The sequence below is a fragment of the Pomacea canaliculata genome, linkage group LG12, assembly GCF_003073045.1.
Source record: "Pomacea canaliculata isolate SZHN2017 linkage group LG12, ASM307304v1, whole genome shotgun sequence".
Lineage (NCBI taxonomy): Eukaryota > Metazoa > Mollusca > Gastropoda > Architaenioglossa > Ampullariidae > Pomacea > Pomacea canaliculata.
In genome coordinates this window covers 21,218,152-21,237,401 of record NC_037601.1, presented here as the reverse complement: position 1 = coordinate 21,237,401, position 19,250 = coordinate 21,218,152, and the positions used below count along the sequence as shown (strand labels likewise).

The window sequence follows — 19,250 nt, the reverse complement described above, 5'->3', positions numbered from 1 at the left end:
GAGCTCTTTTGCCGAGAGGAAAGCATTTTGAGTAAAGAAAAATTGTTTATTGTGGAGAAGATTTTCTTAACTGGCAATGCAAGACCTTTGTGTCTTTCTCATAAAGTAAAAAAAGTAGTTAAAACAAAACCAAAAAATAGAGAATCACACTTATGCTTATACCAGATGTATTCTTACCTGGCTGTCTCTCTGTTTCTGTCTCTCACTCAAACGCACACATACACGCAGAAACATATTTATAATATATTAATGTAAGCTACTAAATTATGTGATTCAACAGCATACACATTAATAGTTGTGTAACTTTTCCACTTTCACAACACCAATGTCATTCTTTGCCTTCAGAAGAAGAGGGTTTTTTTTTAAGGTCAGGAGTATTTTCTGTAAGAGTTTTGCATGTTAGACACAATACAGTACAATGCTTGTTCATGTCCCTTTATGTTTTAAACAATAACAGGGATAAAAGACTTCCTGAAATTACTGGCAGTGAATGGTTAATTTTTTTTCCTGCTTATGTTTTCATCCTTTTCTTCTTCTTGGTTTGCTTAGTTTTCCTTTACAGTTGTTGGTGTTTTTATTTTTTCGTTATCTACCTGTGTATGTGCGCATAGACACGTGCACAGGCATGATGCATTTAGAAGGGAATATGTTGTATAACTTTCTTCTTAATATGACAGCCCCAATTCTTTTGACACATTGCATATCAGGTTTTTAATCTTTTGGAGTAAAGTACTAATTTGCAAAGATGACATTTAACTTAAAATCTGTTTGACTTGCACCACTTTATGACACAGTGTGCTTGGCAGTTAAGTTTCAACTTCCTGTTAATACATATAAGGCATCAAGTGCCTTGTGCCTAAGTGGAACTTTTAAATCAGATTTTGGTCTCCACTTTGGCTTCTGGTTATTCTGGACTCTTTCCTTTACCTCCTTCATAAATGATAGAAGTAGATGACAGTTCAGTGATGAATTTTTGTTTTTAATATAATGCTAAATAACTTGAATTTAATTAGTTATTGCATTAGTATAATAGTAGGCCATGGGTTTGTCGTAAAACTAGCTGGTCATATAGACAGGAGTGCCCACAAAATGTTTAAATGTCCTGATAATGAAAGGAGGTGCATTTTATCAAATTTGATTGCCAATAGGTTTTTTTTACCTCTTCCATGAACTGAGTTGATATTTTGGTGCCATCGTCTCCTTAAGAACACTATTACTGCTGTTATTTATTGTTGTTCCATCGAAAAAAATGAAGGCTTTACTGGACTGTACAAATTTATGACAGACCAGGAGATTTATTTAAAGAAACAAGGTTTATGTTTATACATTTGTGTGACTTGCACCTAGAAAATAAGTGTTCACTTAACCTGTGAAACTCAGCAGGTCATGACTTTGTGTGCATGTGATTACATACATGCGCATACACAAACACACACATCCATACACTTAGTTTTTTGCTTTTAAATTCATATAGAAGAAAAGAAGATACAGGAAAGAACAGCTTGTGTATGTGAGTGTACAAACAAGCATGGGGTTTACAGTAATAATATTTTCTGCATTTATTACAGGCTTTTACACCATGCAGACTGTATGTATTGGCATCCAAAGTTCCATCCAGGGTAAGCTTACAGTCTGTAATGATTCAGTAATAATCTTGATACTTGCTCTTTTGCCATCATTTAGCAGAAAAGCGTATCCAGAATACAACTTCATTAATCCACAAGGGTAATTCAAGACAGTGCTTACACTAGCAGTGTACAGATGAATACAAACATATACATGTTGAAATAATTTCTTTTTTATACCCATACACATACTCCCAGAAATATAGTAAGATACAGTTAGTGACCTTTAGGTCACCTCAAGATTATGGCCGGTACAGTTGATCAAGTAAGTGCACATGGAATGAATGAGTTGCGGTGATGATTAGTTCTCCACACAAGCATCATGTACCAACAGCCAGACTGCAAGAGTTAAAAATTGTGTGCCAATACACGATCAAAAATAGGATATGGGATACCTAAGGATGACATAAGGCCACCAAGTCCCTCTTCCTGGTTCCTGTGATCTTGGAACAGATATCAACAAGGGAGACAAGACTTCCTGTTCCCTAGGGAGATGTTGTGGAACCAAGAGATGAAAAGAAAGAGTGGTAAGACTGATAAAGCTGAGTGAGGATGACAGAACTGACAGAAAGATCTAAGTTTCCGTAGGAGCTATAGGCGTTGCTGGCTCTTGCAGAGGATCGTGTCATGCCCACTTGGAAAAGAACAGTAGAGAGCGAGGCAAAAGACGCCGGAACCACATGGGCCCAACTGTTATTGAAGATAGTACCTGAGTATTTCTAAAAGTCAACTACCTGAATTATATCATCATGGATAGTACTAATGACTGCCTCAGGCTTGTTTGTCCAAAAGTCAAAGATCATTTCCTTAGTCTCTGAGGCATTTAAGACAAGGAAGTGTTCCTCAAACCAGTGTACAAAGTCAGGATCTTGGTAAGAGTAGATAATAAGACTTTCCCCATGCCTCATACTGGATAGTTTTTGTCTGTTTAAAGAGCTTGACTACCAAGGCATGCTTGTTAAGTGGAAGAGAGCAGTTTCAATGTTTGTCAGCCTAAGAGATAACAGTATGATCTGCTGCTCAAATTTAGCCTTCTTGAAATTCTTTTATTTCCACCTTTCACGTACACTACTTGACCAGGAACTACATACATGATCAGAAACAACACATATAGGCATGCACACATGCATACACATGTACAATATGCAGGCATATTGTATGACCAAAAACGCTCTGTTTACATAATTATTAACTTTGATATGGTTGAAATAAATTTATTTCAATTATTTAAAAGGCAAAATGTTGAAAATGGGTTTCATTTCCGTTTGTCTAAATGTTACTATGATTTAGATATACCTTTGTATTTTAGTAGTAATATAATAATAAGTGACTTTGTATAGAACATTTCTTATGTGGAGACAAGCTTTAAATGAAAATAGATGGTCACAATTTAGGACTAGAAGTAGAACACATCAGCAGTATTATTTGTCTGAAAGCAGTATACATAAGTATCACAATTCTGGATCAGTTTTTAAAGTATGTTTAATGAATGCAAAGTTTGTTATGCTGTGTTGTGGATTTATCATCTCAGAAAATATAAAGTTTACATTTATTAAATATTAACAGGTGGAACACAATTTTCACTTTCTCGATTTTCAAGCCTTGGAAAGCAAGAAACCCAATCAGGTTTGCACTTTACTTTTGTCCCAGTTATTTGTTGTCTTCAGGAGAGTATGTACTGATGATTTACTTCTTTTACATTCTGTCGAAAGTTGGGAACAGAATCACAGGCTCTTCACTTTACAGTTGACATGGGTGCTATTATATTTTTCCCCATGACATTTTGTCATGCCTGTGCTGATCATCTTTTAGTTTGTCCTTTTATCCACCTGCAGTACTTCAAAAAGATTAACTGGCGATCATTTTGACTGAAGCTACTATAACATGGTGAGTAAGGTAAATGGTTTTGAATGCAAAGGTTGCAGGTTCAGTTTTTATCTTTGTTACTCACATTTTGATGTGTCCTCTTTTTCTTGTTATGGAGAGTGTGTGAGTGTGTGTGTTTTTGCATGCATGCCTGCCTATATGTTTTTAGTTTGTAAGCTCAGCAAATTTGTATGAGACATCTGTGTTTAGTTGAGGATTTGGGATGGGGTTTAGGGGAAGGTTTTAGCTCAGTTAAGGTAAAGATTGCCTGCAACTATGTTGGGATGTTCACGCATACATAGAGCAGGTCAATGCCAAAATATTGTGTGAAAAATATAGTCGTGAAACTGGGTAGTTTACTTAATTTATGCAGCTTGGATCTGTTTGATAAAAGTATGAAATTTAGCAACAGATTATTTTACAGAAATGAGGAATGACATCATCAGATATATCGTTGGTGCTCAACATAAAGTAGGTGTTTCAGTTATATACCGAGCTACGATTTCGTATTCGCTGTTACATCGGAACAATGTGGAGAAAAGCAGAAGTGTGCACATCCTTGTCATATTTTATGCTTCCTTCTTAACCATGGTTATTAAATTTATATTCATAAGGTATATATGCATTATCTTTGACATCTGATTACTTGCTAAAAATAGCACAGAAACATTTATAATGGCATCGTAAACATTCATATGCATATTATGTTCAGTTGCGTCCTATTTCATTTTCTTTTTTTTTTTCTTTTGCATTCTTCCGATTTGAAAGACATGTTTGTTTACACTACAGATTAAAATCTTTGCAAAATGATACTTAAAAACATTACTTCAGAATATTGCTTCCATTTATGGTAATAGCAGTGTATAAAAGTCAAGCCTGAAGATCAAAAACTTAGCATGATGTGTCTGTCAGTATTCTGTGGTGTCAAACTCCTCTATGAATGGGAAACGTGTTAAGCTTGGAAATAGAAGGGGATTTTTTTAATTTTGCTGGCAATAGTAAGGTCTAAACATAAACAGCTCAGCAGACAAGGAAGTGGAAAACATAATGCACAGACATGAAGACAAGCTGGGACTAACACATTAGCAAATCATTAGCCTGTTATTTATTACTTATGCTGAATATTCTGAATATAGAATTAGGATCATCCAGTTATCTGCATCATCAAAATTTTTTACCCTGTTTAATAACCATTAATAATAAAGTTCAAAAACCAATAATAAAACCATTTGCTTTGTGTAGTAGTTGCAGGTGTTGTTATATGATTGTTGTAGATATCAGATGGTCAGTTATTATTGTTGCTTTAATAATGCTTGTGAAGATTACAGTAACAGATAATTTGTATCACGTCAAAAATTCTAGTTGGTAGTAGGGTGTTGGTTTTAAAATCATCTCACCATGCAACATGCACCTGTAATTATTCTCTGCATTACATTACTAAAAAGAAGAGTAACCACTCCCAGTGTGTTTGCAATAAGACCATGTCAGTGTAATGTACCCAAGTTTAGGTTGTGGGCTGTGATGTATTTTTCAGTTAGCCATTACAGTGGATGGAAAAGTGTATTCTTTCACAACTCTGGAGGCAGACACAGAAGAGGTCAACCACATGATAACCCATATTGGGGTTTCACTGAAACACATCTTCCCAGCCTTTCCTTTAGAGTATGTAATGATATTCTTTTCTTATTTTCACTTTCTTTTGCAGTGTATTAGCAGAGAACAGCTAATGAGTAATAACTAAGTTGGCCTCCACACAAGGAAGGGCACTACAAATTCATTCACCATTATTAAACACTTGGATGCTCTTGTCTTCGCCCAGTAAAGTCATTGCACATATGAAAGCAAAACAATCCTCTCCTTTGATTTCCTCAAAAGAAAATATCTTATCCTGGAGAGTGTGTATGTGTGTGGGGGGGGTTGTTTCTCTGCAGTAACTTTATGATGATTTTTTTTAGGTTTAGGATTAAGAAAAATAAATGAAATAGAAGTACATTTATAGTTGACACTATTATTGTGGTTGTGGTGAAGGATAATATGATTTGATATCAGTTTATAATGCTGTTGACTTGTATTATTTGTGGTTATTTTTATTTTGGTGAGGACTTTGAAGATGGCAGCTGTCCATGCTTTTGTGTCTGCAGTATGAATGTGTTGTACTTTGGCTGTCAGTAATGGATCTGCACATTTATCTGGAGTTCAGCTGGTTGCTAGCATCTTTCTTCGTCTTTCAGCCTTGGGTCTGCAGACAGATGGGAATCTGTTTTACCGATTTAGTGTTCTTTCCACTTCTTTGGGGGTTATATGAATCTGTTATATATTGAATAAGTCTCTGTCAATGTTAAGTGAGTTCTGGTGATGATTTGCTTAATTATGAAGATTTGCTCTATTTTATCAAGGAATAGATTTTTTTTATCTGAATTTCCTTTCTTTTAAGTCCTATGCAGCTTATTTTGTGTGTTCACTGCATTCTTTGTCTTCCACTTTGGCTGGAATTGATGTTAATATTGACAACTCTTTTTATAAAAGGGGTACCTGCTTTTCACACATACATTTATTCATCATTGTATGTAGCATTGATTTGTTATTGCATTCTGCATGTTTAGTCTTCTGCAAAAAGCTTTCTTCCTCTGTGCAGGAGACTGATCATAAAAGTTGAAGTGTTGCCCCCAGAACGTCTCCGAACCATGCATGAGATGATTCGAGACATTGAAAATCGTGAAGTGGGACCTTGTGGAGGGTTTACAACCATGTATGCATGCATGTGTGATTACTACAGTCTTCCATATAGAGAGGAAGTTGCTTGGGTAAGCATGTGCGTCAACAGTTTTAAAGAAGAAATATGCAAGCTTAAGCAGTATCTAACAGCAAGACAACTCTGATGAAAGAACGGTGTGCACGTAATGAACTCTTCTTGTGGTGAGATGACATCAGATCAGTTTGTGGCATGTTACAATGTGTCGCAGCTGTTGATTGAACAAGCACGAGGCTTTATTCATTTGGGATGACAGTTGGCTGCGCTCTAGGAGTGGACATAATCAATGATCAGCACGAAAGCAGGTGCTTACTCTGGGGGATGGCAACCTTATCCTCATTTCACAGTGCCACTCTGTGGTCTCCCCATTTAGCTGACAAAGCTGGCAGTTCTGACGTAGCACTTATCTTTTGCTACCCTCATAACTTTGGTTATTTAAAAGGTTATTAATGATTAACAGGTGTCTACATAAAAAGTTAATAACATTTTCAATGATTTCCAAAAATCCAGAGTACAAAAAGACAAAAATTTGTTACCAAACCTGTCTCTTAAAATGTTGCTCCACTTCCCCACTTGCAGCGTCTTCACAGCTGCCATGCCATGATAGTAAGTGTAACATCAAGTATTTATTCCACCCCAGCACTCCTTCTAGAATCGTCCAAACTATATCTGTTAAAATTGAAGTAATGGAATGGTAAGATACCTTAGCAGCAAAAGTTGATGAATATACGCCATTCTCTCAAATAGGATGTGGACACAATCTACCTTTCCCAGGATTCCCGAGAACTGTGCCTACGAGACTTTGATCACTTAAAAGAAAAGTGAGTAGATGATTTATTGTAAAGAGCATATGATGCTAATTCTGGCAGGTTACATGCATCCTGAGGGAAGTAGCAATATAAACAAATACTCTTGGTCATTTAAGTCAAGTTACTAATGAAACATGTAAAGCTGTAAAAAAAAAAAAAGTTTTGAAACTACAGATAGCTTATATTCAGCAAAGAGTTCATTTATTTTCTTTTTATTGAAATTTTCCTTCTCATTTGGATGTGACTTTGTAGAAATCATGCTGCTTTTAGAAGCTAGATATTTTCAAGTATTGGCTAATTTACATTTTCAAAGGATTTTTTTTTCCTTAAAGGAAGACCTGGTGAATGTTTTTTTTTCTTTTCAGAGATCTTATTCCCATCATAGGTGCTTTGGAACATAACACTTGGTTTACCGGCATAAATGTGAATAGTATTAAGTTGGTAAGTCCATCAATTTATGAGTATGTGAGTGGATATTAGAGACTCCTTGAATTTACACAGACGTGCTGATTTGTGAATGTCTGAATGTGTGTCTTTCATGCCAGAATACATGTTAAAAAGAGTGGTGGTGGGGTGGGGGTGTAATAGGGTTTAAATTATAAAAAAATTACATTTGTGACTATTGTTTAATGGTCATAATTACTTGCAAAATTAATAGATTTCAAGAAAGGATTAGTTTAAGTTAATCTGTAAAGCCAAATAAAAAAAAAATTAAAGTTATGTAGAATTTGAAGTGTAACTTTGACTGCAATAAGTTCTTTTCTAGAAGAGTTGATAGTTTTAGAGAAGACCATGTTTAAAAGTGTCTACTAGTCCATCTGATGGACTGCAGCAAATGCTAAAGTACAGCATGAGAAAAAAATATGATGTTTTGAATTAAAAATGATACATTAGTTTATTATTTATTATAATGACATATCAAGCTACATGTGTTCATTGATGTTCATGAAGTTCCAATTTTCTGTTAGAGCCAGCTGCATGAGAATTCATTTTTTATGAGCTGTAAACAATGGATTATTGGTGCAGCTTTCTTTTCTGGGCACTTATTGAGCAATAGGTTTCACTCCACTGGGTTGTATTTCTTTTCAGACTCCAGAGATGGCCAATGAGATTGTGAAAGTGATGCGTCGAAATGCGTTCATAGAGGAATTAAAATTTTCCAACACTGGTGTTAAAGTGTAAGCTTCCTTAGTATCACCTTATTATGAGTTATATCCTTTTGTAGTTTGCTGTTTAGTACTTTTATTTCCATTTGCTGCTCAGGCAACCAATGATTTTAAGTTTGTTTTTGACTCATTTTTTGCATACTGTATTCTTGTATACAAAGAAACAGGATACTTCTTCTAACAGCTACCTTTCTTCCTTATTAAAGATAATAATCTATTTGGTTTTATTTTATAAAAAGTTTGTCCTTTGAATATTCATGTCATCATTTAGTTCTTTTGTTTCAATTATAAATTATAAAAATAAACAATTATAAAAATAAAGCAAACTTAAGTATGCAGAGTTCACTTTCATACTTGGTAACTGCTCAGAGCCTCATAAGCCTACAATAAAATTTGAAGCTGTAATATTTCAATCCATTCTTGGCCATTGTTTTGATCTTTAATATAAAAGGGGTGATTCATCATTTTATCCTCTGCTGATCACTTTAAGCTGACATAAGCAGGTTTCTTTTTTTTTCTTTACAGTGACTTTGTACAGAAGTTGTCCACAGCCATACTTTCTAACAGTGGGACCCAGCTTGGACTGCTTGATCTCTCAGGCAATACTATTGAAGATAGAGGTAAAATGTTTTTACATTCAACAATGAATAAAATTCACAGTTTTCCTTTATAAAGCCAAAAAAGAAAAGACTTTTCTTTTTATTATAGTAACTTAAAAATACCATTTTTTGTAGGAGCTACATCATTGATGGGGACATTGAAGAGCTTGTCCAGAGGCTTGAATTACCTTGACCTTTCTCGCACTGGGTTAACAACAAAGTGCATTGCAAAGATCGCAGAAACACTGTCACAGAGCCAGACTCTTCTAACATCACTCAGAACACTGAAATTTGCAGATAATGGACAGAAAGGGGAAGATTTTTCTGTGAGTAAAGTTCTAATTCAACATATAGTTTTATTTACAAAATTTTGCATATTGGAGGAAGAGGTATTCAGGTTATATATTTGTTTTTGCTTGCTTCATTGCAGTCTTTTTCTGAAAGTTTTTGTTTTTGTGTAGCTTTTGAAAGTTTGATGAAAACTTGAATGGTGCATTTTATCAGAGGGTAGGCAAAGGCTTAAGTTTTAACTTGAGAAGTCCTTAACTTGAGAAGTTCCAGTTACAATCTTCTCAAGATTTTGATGTTTTGATCTTTCAAGATCGGTGATGCTTAAATTTGTGTCTATGGTCAGCATTTGCTTGTTGGAACTTACCCATCTTCACCCTATACCTGGAGGTCATTTATCTGCCTGTTGCCACCTTTTTGTCTTTAAAAATGATCCTAACTGGAGCCAACTTTTTAAACTATACTATAGTTTAGTAGATACTAAATATGAGTTAATTCAGACATCTTGTGGCTGAAAATCGTTTGCACTGGATTAATAATTATTATTATCTTGCTGGAAGATGAATTGTTTAGAAAATACATTGTGAACTGCTGTGACAAGAAATTTTAGTTATTTTTATTTAAACTGTTTCTTTGTTGATTGATAGAGTGTCTACAGCTTCTTGGCCCAGCCTAACAATCTGACAACTTTAGACCTGTCAGGCACAGATTGTGCAATGGATAATGTAAGTAATAGTCTTGACCTTTTTATGCTTGTCATACAAGAGCATGATGGATTAAAAGTGAAAAATTAAAGGACTGAGAGGGGAAAAACTTACCCATGTTACATTTCTAACTTTATAAACTTGACATATATTCTAAATTTTGTCAGAAACTTTGAGAGGTTAGAAACTGCAGTTTTTTTTGTTTTGTTTTTTTAAATCCTGCATTGTACTGATGTTAGAAATATGGTTCATTCAGACTGTGGCTTAAAGCTTTATTGCCTGGATTGAGTCACCGAATTTGTCAGTAGGAGAAAAGTCACATGTTTAGTTAGAACTGTATATTCATCTGTGTGTTTTATTATTTCCTTTCTCCTTTATTCTTTTCTGGGGTATGAAACTTTGGTGGTAATGGTTGTACTCTGGATTCATTTGTCAAACCTGACTTGGGTTCTTTCATGCTAGCATGACAATCTGTCTTGCAGCTCTGTAGCCCTCTGATACATGGATGTCCCCATCTTACTGCACTCAGCCTTGCTGGGACTGTGTTCACTCAAAAGAAAACTAAGGAAGTGTTAGTTCCAGTGTCATGGAAACAGTATTTCGCCAGTGCTTGCAGTCTGCAGAAATTGGATCTTTCAGCAACTAGACTACCTCCAGAGGCTCTTAAGTATGTAGTTGAATGTGTGTGTGTGTGCATGTGTGTTTGTGTGTGCACACATTGGTTGTGTCCATATGTCCACATTTGCATGTGATATAACAAGAGAAAGTGAAGGAAAGGGGAAAAGTACCTAGATAAAACTGGCTAGAAAGCTGTTTGTAAATATTCTAGTTATATTTATTTTTTTAACTTTCTAAAGGGAACTCCTGCTTGGTTTGGCAAGCAATCCTCACATCCGCAATGTTGAGCTTGACCTCAGCAGCAACGAGCTCGGCAGTGCAGGGGCTCATGTGATTGGGGGCTGCATAGCCAACATTACTTCCCTTGCTCGCTTAGACCTCAGCAACAACAGTAAGTTTTAGCTGAATGTATGGGTGTGCAGTTGAGATTTGATTGCAAGAATACTATATCTGAATCCCTTTTGGAGACAGGGATGTGCTGAACTGTCTAAAGACACCTACAAGATAATGTGGAAGACTAACAGTAGGTGGCGTGTATATTTTTTTTATTTAGAGAAAGTACAGTGGCAGATTACTTGTTATTTTCATGTCAGTTTAACACATAACATGAGTTCTAGTAATACTCTTGTCAGTTTTGCATTGCTCCTATCTGCAATTTTAAATTTGATCAGTTGACTTTTTGCTAGTATGCAAATGCACAGAATTAGTGTTTGACTGTTTCAGATCTTGAAACAATTGACTTATTTTGATTGCTAATTGTAATATACAAATTTTTTTCAATTTTGCAGATTTTGACACAGATCTGAGAGTGATCTTGCCAGAAATTGCCAAAAACAGGCACCTGAAGCATTTATCCATTGGAAGGAACTTTAGCATGATCAAACCCAAGTAAATTGATTTCTGCTTCTTTGAGCCCACAAAATTAAAGTGTTCAATGGTTAAGGAAGCTAAAATAGCAGTTGTCTGTTTCATTTTAATTAAAATAAAGTTCTATTATATATACTTTACATTTGATCATTTACAGAAGGTGAGTTAGTATGTTATTTGAAAAAGTAAGATTAATTTAGTGTTAGGTTTAGTGTGAAGGTTAATCTTTGAAAACTATGCTTGTTTTGGAGTTTTCAAGTTTTTTTTATTATAGGAGGTTTTTTGGTGTTTTTTTTTTTTAAAGTTAAGGAGGAGGGTGATGCATGTGATTGTGCTCAGGTGCTGCTGTATGTGAAGGAAGATTAGTGATTTTATATATCTATATAAAAAGAAAGAAATAACTTTTAGAAACCGGGGACATGGGAAACTGGGAACTCTCCCCAGTTTGCATATATACTTTATGAAGAGGGTGATGGGTGATTGGGTGTGTGTATGTGTTTCATTGTCTCAGGAATAATTATTGTGCTATAATTGGAAAGTACATGGCATGCTATTTCTGTCACCTACCATGTTCTGTAACTTGAGTACCTTGTATACTATCATAGGCCACCTATAATTTTGATGTGAGCTGTCTTGTTATTTCAGATACATGATGCACATTATGGATGGTCTGGTACAACTCATTCAGGAAGATGCATCAGTAAGTCTTGCAAGACTTTTTCTAGTATATTTTCAGTTCACTTGTATAACTTGAAATTGTACGGATTTGAAAAATTATTGGTTTAAGAGAGCTACCCTGGGAAGATAAAGGACATAAGTATATGATATATAGACCACAAGTCATTATTATTATAAAGAAAATATGTTGGTGCTGTTTTTGTTTTAAGGCTGAAACATTTTAAACAGTGGAAACAGCACACTCTTAGTTCTTGTTTTAAATAGTGAATCTGAAGGAGCATCTTTTTGGGGAAAAACAGGTTCTGGAATCTTTGTCCTTGGCTGAATCTAAACTGAAGCATGATTTAACTTTTGTCATCAATGCTTTGGGTAGCAACACATCACTGCAAGAAATTGACATCAGGTAAGAATTTTTAAAAGATTAGCTTTTGATTTGTTGATAATGCATAATTTGTTGATGCTGCATGATGTCATGTCATATGCATGTATTTCCATCATTCACGTATGCACAAGATCTACACATTTTTTTTTTCAACAAGACATGTCCTCCAGTATGGCCCCTATTTAAATTTAATAATAAATTGTACTGGGTTGTTTGACACCGGTATCCAGTGGACTTTCACCAAAAAAATCTAGAGGACCTGTTTATTCACATTTCAGATTAACTACATAAATGAGGCATTAGACGACATGTACGTTTAGTCACATTCTTTATTATGTCTTGCTGAGACTAACAGTGGAGAACTTCGCTAGAGGCTGAGCGTTTGTCTTGGCAGACAGACAGCAATCCACCTATACATGTCCATGGTCCTCCACATGAAGAGCTGGTTCTAGGACCAACAAACCTTCATGTAATCTGATAGTGCCATCCAGCAGACTTTCTACAAACTGCCTACAGTATAAATTATTATTATAGATATGGGGAAGGTTGGAAATTGGTGTTTTATGCCAAGCCAACAACTAAGGCTATATCACAGCAAGGCAGCCAGCCTTGTAAACATAACTTCACATGCAGAGAAAGAACAGTGTTCCCGAGACGAGAGCTGAACCCAGGATAGCCAGCTGCACTGTGTGGGTGACAGATGCTAACGATCGCACCACTGGACCACTCCTATTATTAATGTCAAGACGGGGGTACACTATTGTCTAGAAAAACAAAGTTTGAAAAAAAAAAGTTCATACTGGGCCTGGACAGCATAGTCTCCACTTCCCATGGGCACTCTGACATGGGAAGCGAAAAAACTTGCCACCCATTTACAATTTGTTTCACACTTATCCTTCTAAAACCTTCCAAACAACCCAAACAGTCACTCAGTCTTCTCCATTTTCACTTGCAACGAAAATTGTCTGCAGTTAACAGACTGTATTCAGCTGGCTCCATTGTTGTGTCCCAACCTTTACTCTTGAGCAATGTACACAAATTTTGTTCGGTAAAAAACAATTTCTTTTTAACAATTATTTCTGTAGCCTGTTAAAAGCATTGAATTTGGGCAAATACACCTCACATTTAGATGTGACTGCTTTGGAAAAAATGCAAAACATATTGATTGTGTCATATTGCATATTGTGGTGTAGAGAGAGGGTTTGTGTGGATGCATGCACTTTGCAGATGCTTGTATATGAGAGAAGCAGAGTGAATAGGGGTACATGTGGGGTGGGGGCGGTCCGCACGTGTGTGTGTGTGGATGTCTACATTTGCATGAATTTCATCTGTTTGTTCATTTCTTTTGTAGTTCTATGTAAGATCTAAAAACTAAATTGTTTTTTACTTTATTGAATATCCCATGACCAATAAGTCATTTTCCTCCATCAATGTATTTTCAGTGGAAACAATATAGGAGACTTTGGTGCACGAATGCTGTGTAAAGCACTCCAAATCAACACTCATCTACAGGCAGTGGTATGGGACAAAAATGGAGTCACAGCTCAGGGATTTGAAGATATTGCTGAAGCATTGGAAAAGTGAGTGATATTGGTACCATTTGCAAGAATTATTTTGCGAAATTTTAGTTCTTGCAAATCATTGAATATCTACTTAACCCTCAGGATATTCAACTTTGATATATTAAAAAAACAGATAGGTATACATGAAATTCTCCCATTTTCAAGACAAATCATAAATAATAGACTGTATAAGTTGAAAAATTGCAGAAATCAGCTTTTCCTACCTGGATCGATCCAGAATCAATTGCACATTCTTAAAAATCCACAGATATTAGGTATATTGAATTGACTCTATAAAAATCGTTTTGTACACAATGTTACACAGCATGCATCTGGCTGTCTAGTCCTGTAAGTCGTGTAAATCTGAAAAATTTGTGGACCACTTACTTTCAAAATTACTGTCTACATAGTCAGAAATATCATGTGGAATTTATTTAGATGTTATTTAATGTTATTTATGCATTCCGCATTAGGATGGTTATGAGTTTCAGCAGTTTCTCTGTTGTTTTCCATTGCTTTGTGCTTTAACCATCATTTTTGCTGGTTAGAGGATGCAACTCCAGAAATGGTTCAGTTAACGCTATATGCAGTTATTTCACATTTCACATAGCTCATATATGTGTAAACAAATTATTAATGTATGCTATAAGACATGCAGCAGTGCACAAGGTCTGTCTGGAAAGCAGTGGTGTCACTAATAGTTAATTTCAGTTCAGACAACAGGGTTTCCATTTCAAAGTAATCCCCTTTTCAGAGAGATCTTGTATGTGCTGTAAGACAATACATGTCCGTAACAATGATTATTTCCCATTGTTGGTGAGCTGAAAACTGGTAAAGTCCATTTGGTCTTCTATTTATTAATTTTTAAAAAAGAGAAAAGTTGAATTTGTTTCTTTGTTTAAGCTCTTTCAAAGAGTTCAGTTAATTTAAATTATAAATACTTTTTGCAGGCCACTCAAATAGTGCATCAGATTTTGTTCCATTTTTATTTTTAAATAGAGTTAATGACATGATCCTTGCTTACTCATGTTAAGCATTTTTGAAGAAATTTAAGAGATTAAACTTTATTGCTGGATTTAGAAATTTCACAATGAAGCGGATGCCATTTCCTGTAAATGATGCTGCGGCTGCCATGAGATTGCAGCCAGAACGGACAGAGGCTGCTTTACAGAAGGTAAGTGTAGAGAATGTTTGCTACACTTAATCATTGTTTTTCATGACCCATTTAGTTTACAATAGAATTAGTATGAACATAAGGATGAAGCTGTAGGCAAAGCTATTGAACAAGGATGAAATGTTTTTCAGTACACTTGATTGATTTTAAGTTTTTAAAATGAAGTAATTTTAAATATGCTGGCTGTCCATTGGGCAGTGTAATCATGTGACCAAAATGATGTGTAGCAATTGGACAGGTATGTGTGGAATAAAATGAGTGATGCACAGTATACTTATTTGGAAGCTCTTTAATGAAAAGTGTGTTCGAACAGGTTGAGAGACTGCTGCAGCGTAACCATAGCCCTCGCAAGTTTGCATCAGATCAGCAATATCGTTTGCAACAGGGATTCCTCATCAGTTCCACACAGCAGGTGAGCACAAACAAACAGGATTTGAGAGGCATGCAATTTTGTGTAATTCTTTGACAGTCCATTTTACGCTAGAGAAATGAAATATATTGCAACATTACCTTTCATTCTTTAAGATTTTCTTGAGGTGATAGACACATGTAGCTGCTGCCATATTATTTGACAGAAACATGACGTTTATGGTTGCATGCTCATTAGTCAAGTTTAATATGCTTGTAGAAATGCTTATATTAACACATAATATTTGAACAAAAATGTCCACTTGATGTAGATTTGCAAGCTGTGAACAGAGAAGAGACATTGTATTGTTTAAACTAGCACGGGGCACGTGCATTTTGTGATATAGGCTATAGGTGTTTGGAACATTCCTGTTATCTTGTGTGGAGTGAAGGGAGTGCTAAATATTCTTATTATATGGAATTGACTGAAAGAATGCTGAACTAGAACTTTCTTCTGAGACATTATTAATTATATATTTCTCTTCTTTTGTTTCCTTCAGATGGTAGATCGTCTCTGTGTACAAGTGCAAGATGAAATTAACGCCCTCACTGTGAACAATTCTGAAACTCTGAAGGAAGAGCTTGATCAAGCAAGCAAAGTTATTAAAGATGCTGACAACTCAAAACAGGTAGACACCATGCATTTTTGTCTATCAGATTCATTAAGAGAAATACTTCTCGGTCATTTTTTTTTTCTCCTTTTTAAAAAAAATTAATTTTAGGAAATATTTTTAGCAAATTGTTGCAGCACTTTACGTGGGAATATTCTTGGCCTATTTTTTTAATTTTTGTTTAGGATTTAGTTGCCTTTTGCATCAGTCTGGGAAAACCTTTTTAAATTTTCCTTCTCCTTATTGCAGCTGCTGCCCAGACTTCAGGTGGTAGGAGTTCAGATGTTGGACTCTGGAGACACAGTGGAGACTACACTTCAAACCATGGCAGAGAGTCTCAAAACTGTCATGGAACAGATTATTCAGGTGAGTGGGTGGGTCTTTGTCCAAATAACCATTATAAATGCTCAGATAAACTTGTCTGATGTTCCTTTGTATGTAGAACCTTTGTTATTTAACACTCGCCTTTATCTTTCTAGAATTAACTCCCCTTGTTCAACTGATCTTTACCTTTTGTTTATAACTGTTTATTCCTACTGCTTACTATGTACAAGGTTGTCATGTAAGACTTTACCAACAAAACCCCCACCAGGGTAAAATTAAAGCTAAAGCAATTCAATCCATGTTAATATCACATATCTTTCTTCCATTCATTGAAATTCTCAGATGGCTAGCTACAGCTACAATATAAGCCATGTCTGCTGGCTGTTTTCAGAATAAAAGATGTTGAAAGAAAAAAATCATCCCATGAAAAATTGGGAATAAGAATTAAAAGAAATGTTGATCTTTGACCATCATTGCTGTGGTAGCAAAAACAGCAGCAGACATGAAATCAGGTGATTATTCTAAATGTCTATTTCTCACTGCCTGTACATTAATTTTTTTTCCAGAAAACTGTAGAAGACATGCTGAAGTGTACACTAAATCACTGTGCTGGAATTATGGCTGATAAAGTAAGTGAAGATTATATGCTGCCATGCTTCATGCCCAAATGTTTGATAAAGTGGAGATTATAGACTGCCCTATTATGTCAGATTGCTGACTTGTTCGCGAGAACAAAGTCTATTTCGGAACTCTAGGGGCAATGCTTTTTATTTTATTTTTGTGATGTAGTCATAGGCATCTTTGATCTTTTGGCCTTTGCCAGTGACAGACTATGTGGACAGCAGGATACACTTTTGTTTTATAGATAGAACAAGAGGAATATTCCATAGATAATACATTAATTTAAAATTGCTAATATAGGTTATTTAGGGAATGAACTCCTGACAGTACAAAACTGTCATGAACAAATATAGCACAGATGCATACACTATGTCCACAGGTTCTCTACCAAAGGACAGAAGCCAAATGTCTGCCTGTGGACTTTCCAATATTTTATACTGAGCCCAAAAGCAAAATTTTTCTGACTCTTTTTTTTCCAGAAATAAAACATGCAGGCAAGTTTCTAGCCAACAGCCCGCTGATAATCTCCCCTAAAACATTGCAAAGTATTTTGATTCAACCTACCTTTATACCCTTCTGCACCAAACAACAATAAAAAGGGAACACTTTCTCCAAGCAGTGGTATCAACACAAGAGTTCTCCAACCTCACAATAATAATAATGATATATAATACTTATAGAGCACCGTTCCCTAATTGCTTGCAGACCTTTACAAAAATATAGCACACACTATGATAAGAAAAAAATGCAAAACAAGATTTTGCATTTTCTAAACAACATACTATTGGTCAAAGGCACAATGGAACAAAATACCAAATCTTCAGCAATTGCTTAAATGCTGACAATGACAATGCATATCTCAGGTAAAGGGGAAGGGAAATGGAATTCCAGACAGCTGGTGCAACAGAGGCAAACATACACAAAAGACTAAGTTAGTCCTTATAGGAACAGTCATCAGATTTTCTCTAGATAAACAGAGCAATCTAAAAGGACAATGTGTGGATAGTGTTGCAGAAAGATAGGCTGGAAGTGTGCCCTCAAAATAGTGGCAAACTAGAGTTGTAATTTTGTGCTGTATTCAAAAGTTCCCTGGCAGCCAAAAACTTCACTGGAAACCAGTGAAGTTCTGAGCAAAGGTGTAATGTGTGCATGCTTAGATTTATGGGAAAAAAAAGGTGCACAGCATTCTAAATTTTTGCAAGCATATGATATGGTCAACAGATAAGCCCTGCAGAACAGAGTTGTAGTATTAAAGTTGTGAAATGACCAATGCAGAGACAAATCTAGCAGTATTACTGACAGATACAACCTTATGCTTGCAGTCTTTCTGGAGTTGTAAGAGCTACTCACCAGATCAAACAAACATGGTGCTGTATGAAATGAGCTTGATCAAAATACAAACCTAAAATTGGGAAAGGTACCTTAACTCCCTCAATGTCAATGAACTTATTGTCTGAACGACAGAGACATGAATGAGCGAACAGACTTGACTAGTTTTGTCAGCAGATAAATTTCAAACTTAAAGTTTTGCTACCACATAGAGGTCAGCTTCCAAGTTCATGGGCGGAACTAGGTTTGCCTAGTCTTCTTTATGAAAGGGAAACTGGCTGCATTTATGGTTTATGAAGTCTGACAGTGTTCTCCAGTCTGACATACTCTGTTAAAGAATATTAACAAATCACATAGATTCCACTATAAGTATCTGAGGAATTACTTCCCCTTAACAAAAAAAAAAAAATCCCACATTTGTTAGTAATCCCCTGATAGAATATAATTGATGACATAACTAGAAACACACAATCACTGATTATACCCAAAACTGGGAGGGTGAACACTCTTCCACTTATTATATTCACAAGTGTGAAGGTGCTCAAGTTTTCTGGACTGGCTGGAGCATTGATTCATAGAGCTTCCTTCCCTCTTGGAGCCAAGCCACAGAAAAAACATATGCATTCCCCAAGCAGTTCTTTTAAACTAGTTATTTATTAAGTACCCAGTAAAATTGAAGATACACAAAAAGCTTTCCTCTGCAGTAACAATTACTTGACCATTTTTGTATCATATATGTTGTCTTTCAAAACTTTTAATTAAAATCAATCATATGCAGGGAGTATACAGTTTACACTTATACCATCCATAAAATAAAACTAATGACTTTAATACAAATTGGGTATAACATTACCTTGTCAAGGCAAG

At 35.4% G+C, this 19,250-nt stretch overlaps 1 protein-coding gene across 19 annotated transcripts in view; it reads left to right on the top strand.

Moving 5' to 3' along the window:
• The window catches only part of LOC112577217 (F-actin-uncapping protein LRRC16A-like), a 53,229-nt gene that overhangs the window by 3,073 nt on the left and 30,906 nt on the right, over nt 1-19,250 (top strand). For all 19 annotated transcript variants that reach the window (XR_003102025.1, XM_025260245.1, XM_025260242.1 and 16 more), the window contains exons 3-23: nt 1,569-1,619; nt 3,192-3,251; nt 5,026-5,153; nt 6,127-6,295; nt 6,991-7,064; nt 7,418-7,493; nt 8,142-8,230; nt 8,744-8,838; nt 8,953-9,143; nt 9,753-9,830; nt 10,292-10,476; nt 10,667-10,818; nt 11,216-11,315; nt 11,940-11,994; nt 12,272-12,375; nt 13,797-13,934; nt 14,997-15,090; nt 15,404-15,502; nt 15,999-16,127; nt 16,359-16,475; nt 17,000-17,062. Coding sequence is in view for 18 of the 19 variants with exons in the window: in XM_025260245.1 (XP_025116030.1) it covers nt 1,569-1,619; nt 3,192-3,251; nt 5,026-5,153; nt 6,127-6,295; nt 6,991-7,064; nt 7,418-7,493; nt 8,142-8,230; nt 8,744-8,838; nt 8,953-9,143; nt 9,753-9,830; nt 10,292-10,476; nt 10,667-10,818; nt 11,216-11,315; nt 11,940-11,994; nt 12,272-12,375; nt 13,797-13,934; nt 14,997-15,090; nt 15,404-15,502; nt 15,999-16,127; nt 16,359-16,475; nt 17,000-17,062 (2,247 nt within the window). In the remaining variant the exon portion in view is untranslated. The remainder of the gene's footprint in view (nt 1-1,568; nt 1,620-3,191; nt 3,252-5,025; nt 5,154-6,126; nt 6,296-6,990; nt 7,065-7,417; nt 7,494-8,141; nt 8,231-8,743; nt 8,839-8,952; nt 9,144-9,752; nt 9,831-10,291; nt 10,477-10,666; nt 10,819-11,215; nt 11,316-11,939; nt 11,995-12,271; nt 12,376-13,796; nt 13,935-14,996; nt 15,091-15,403; nt 15,503-15,998; nt 16,128-16,358; nt 16,476-16,999; nt 17,063-19,250) is intronic.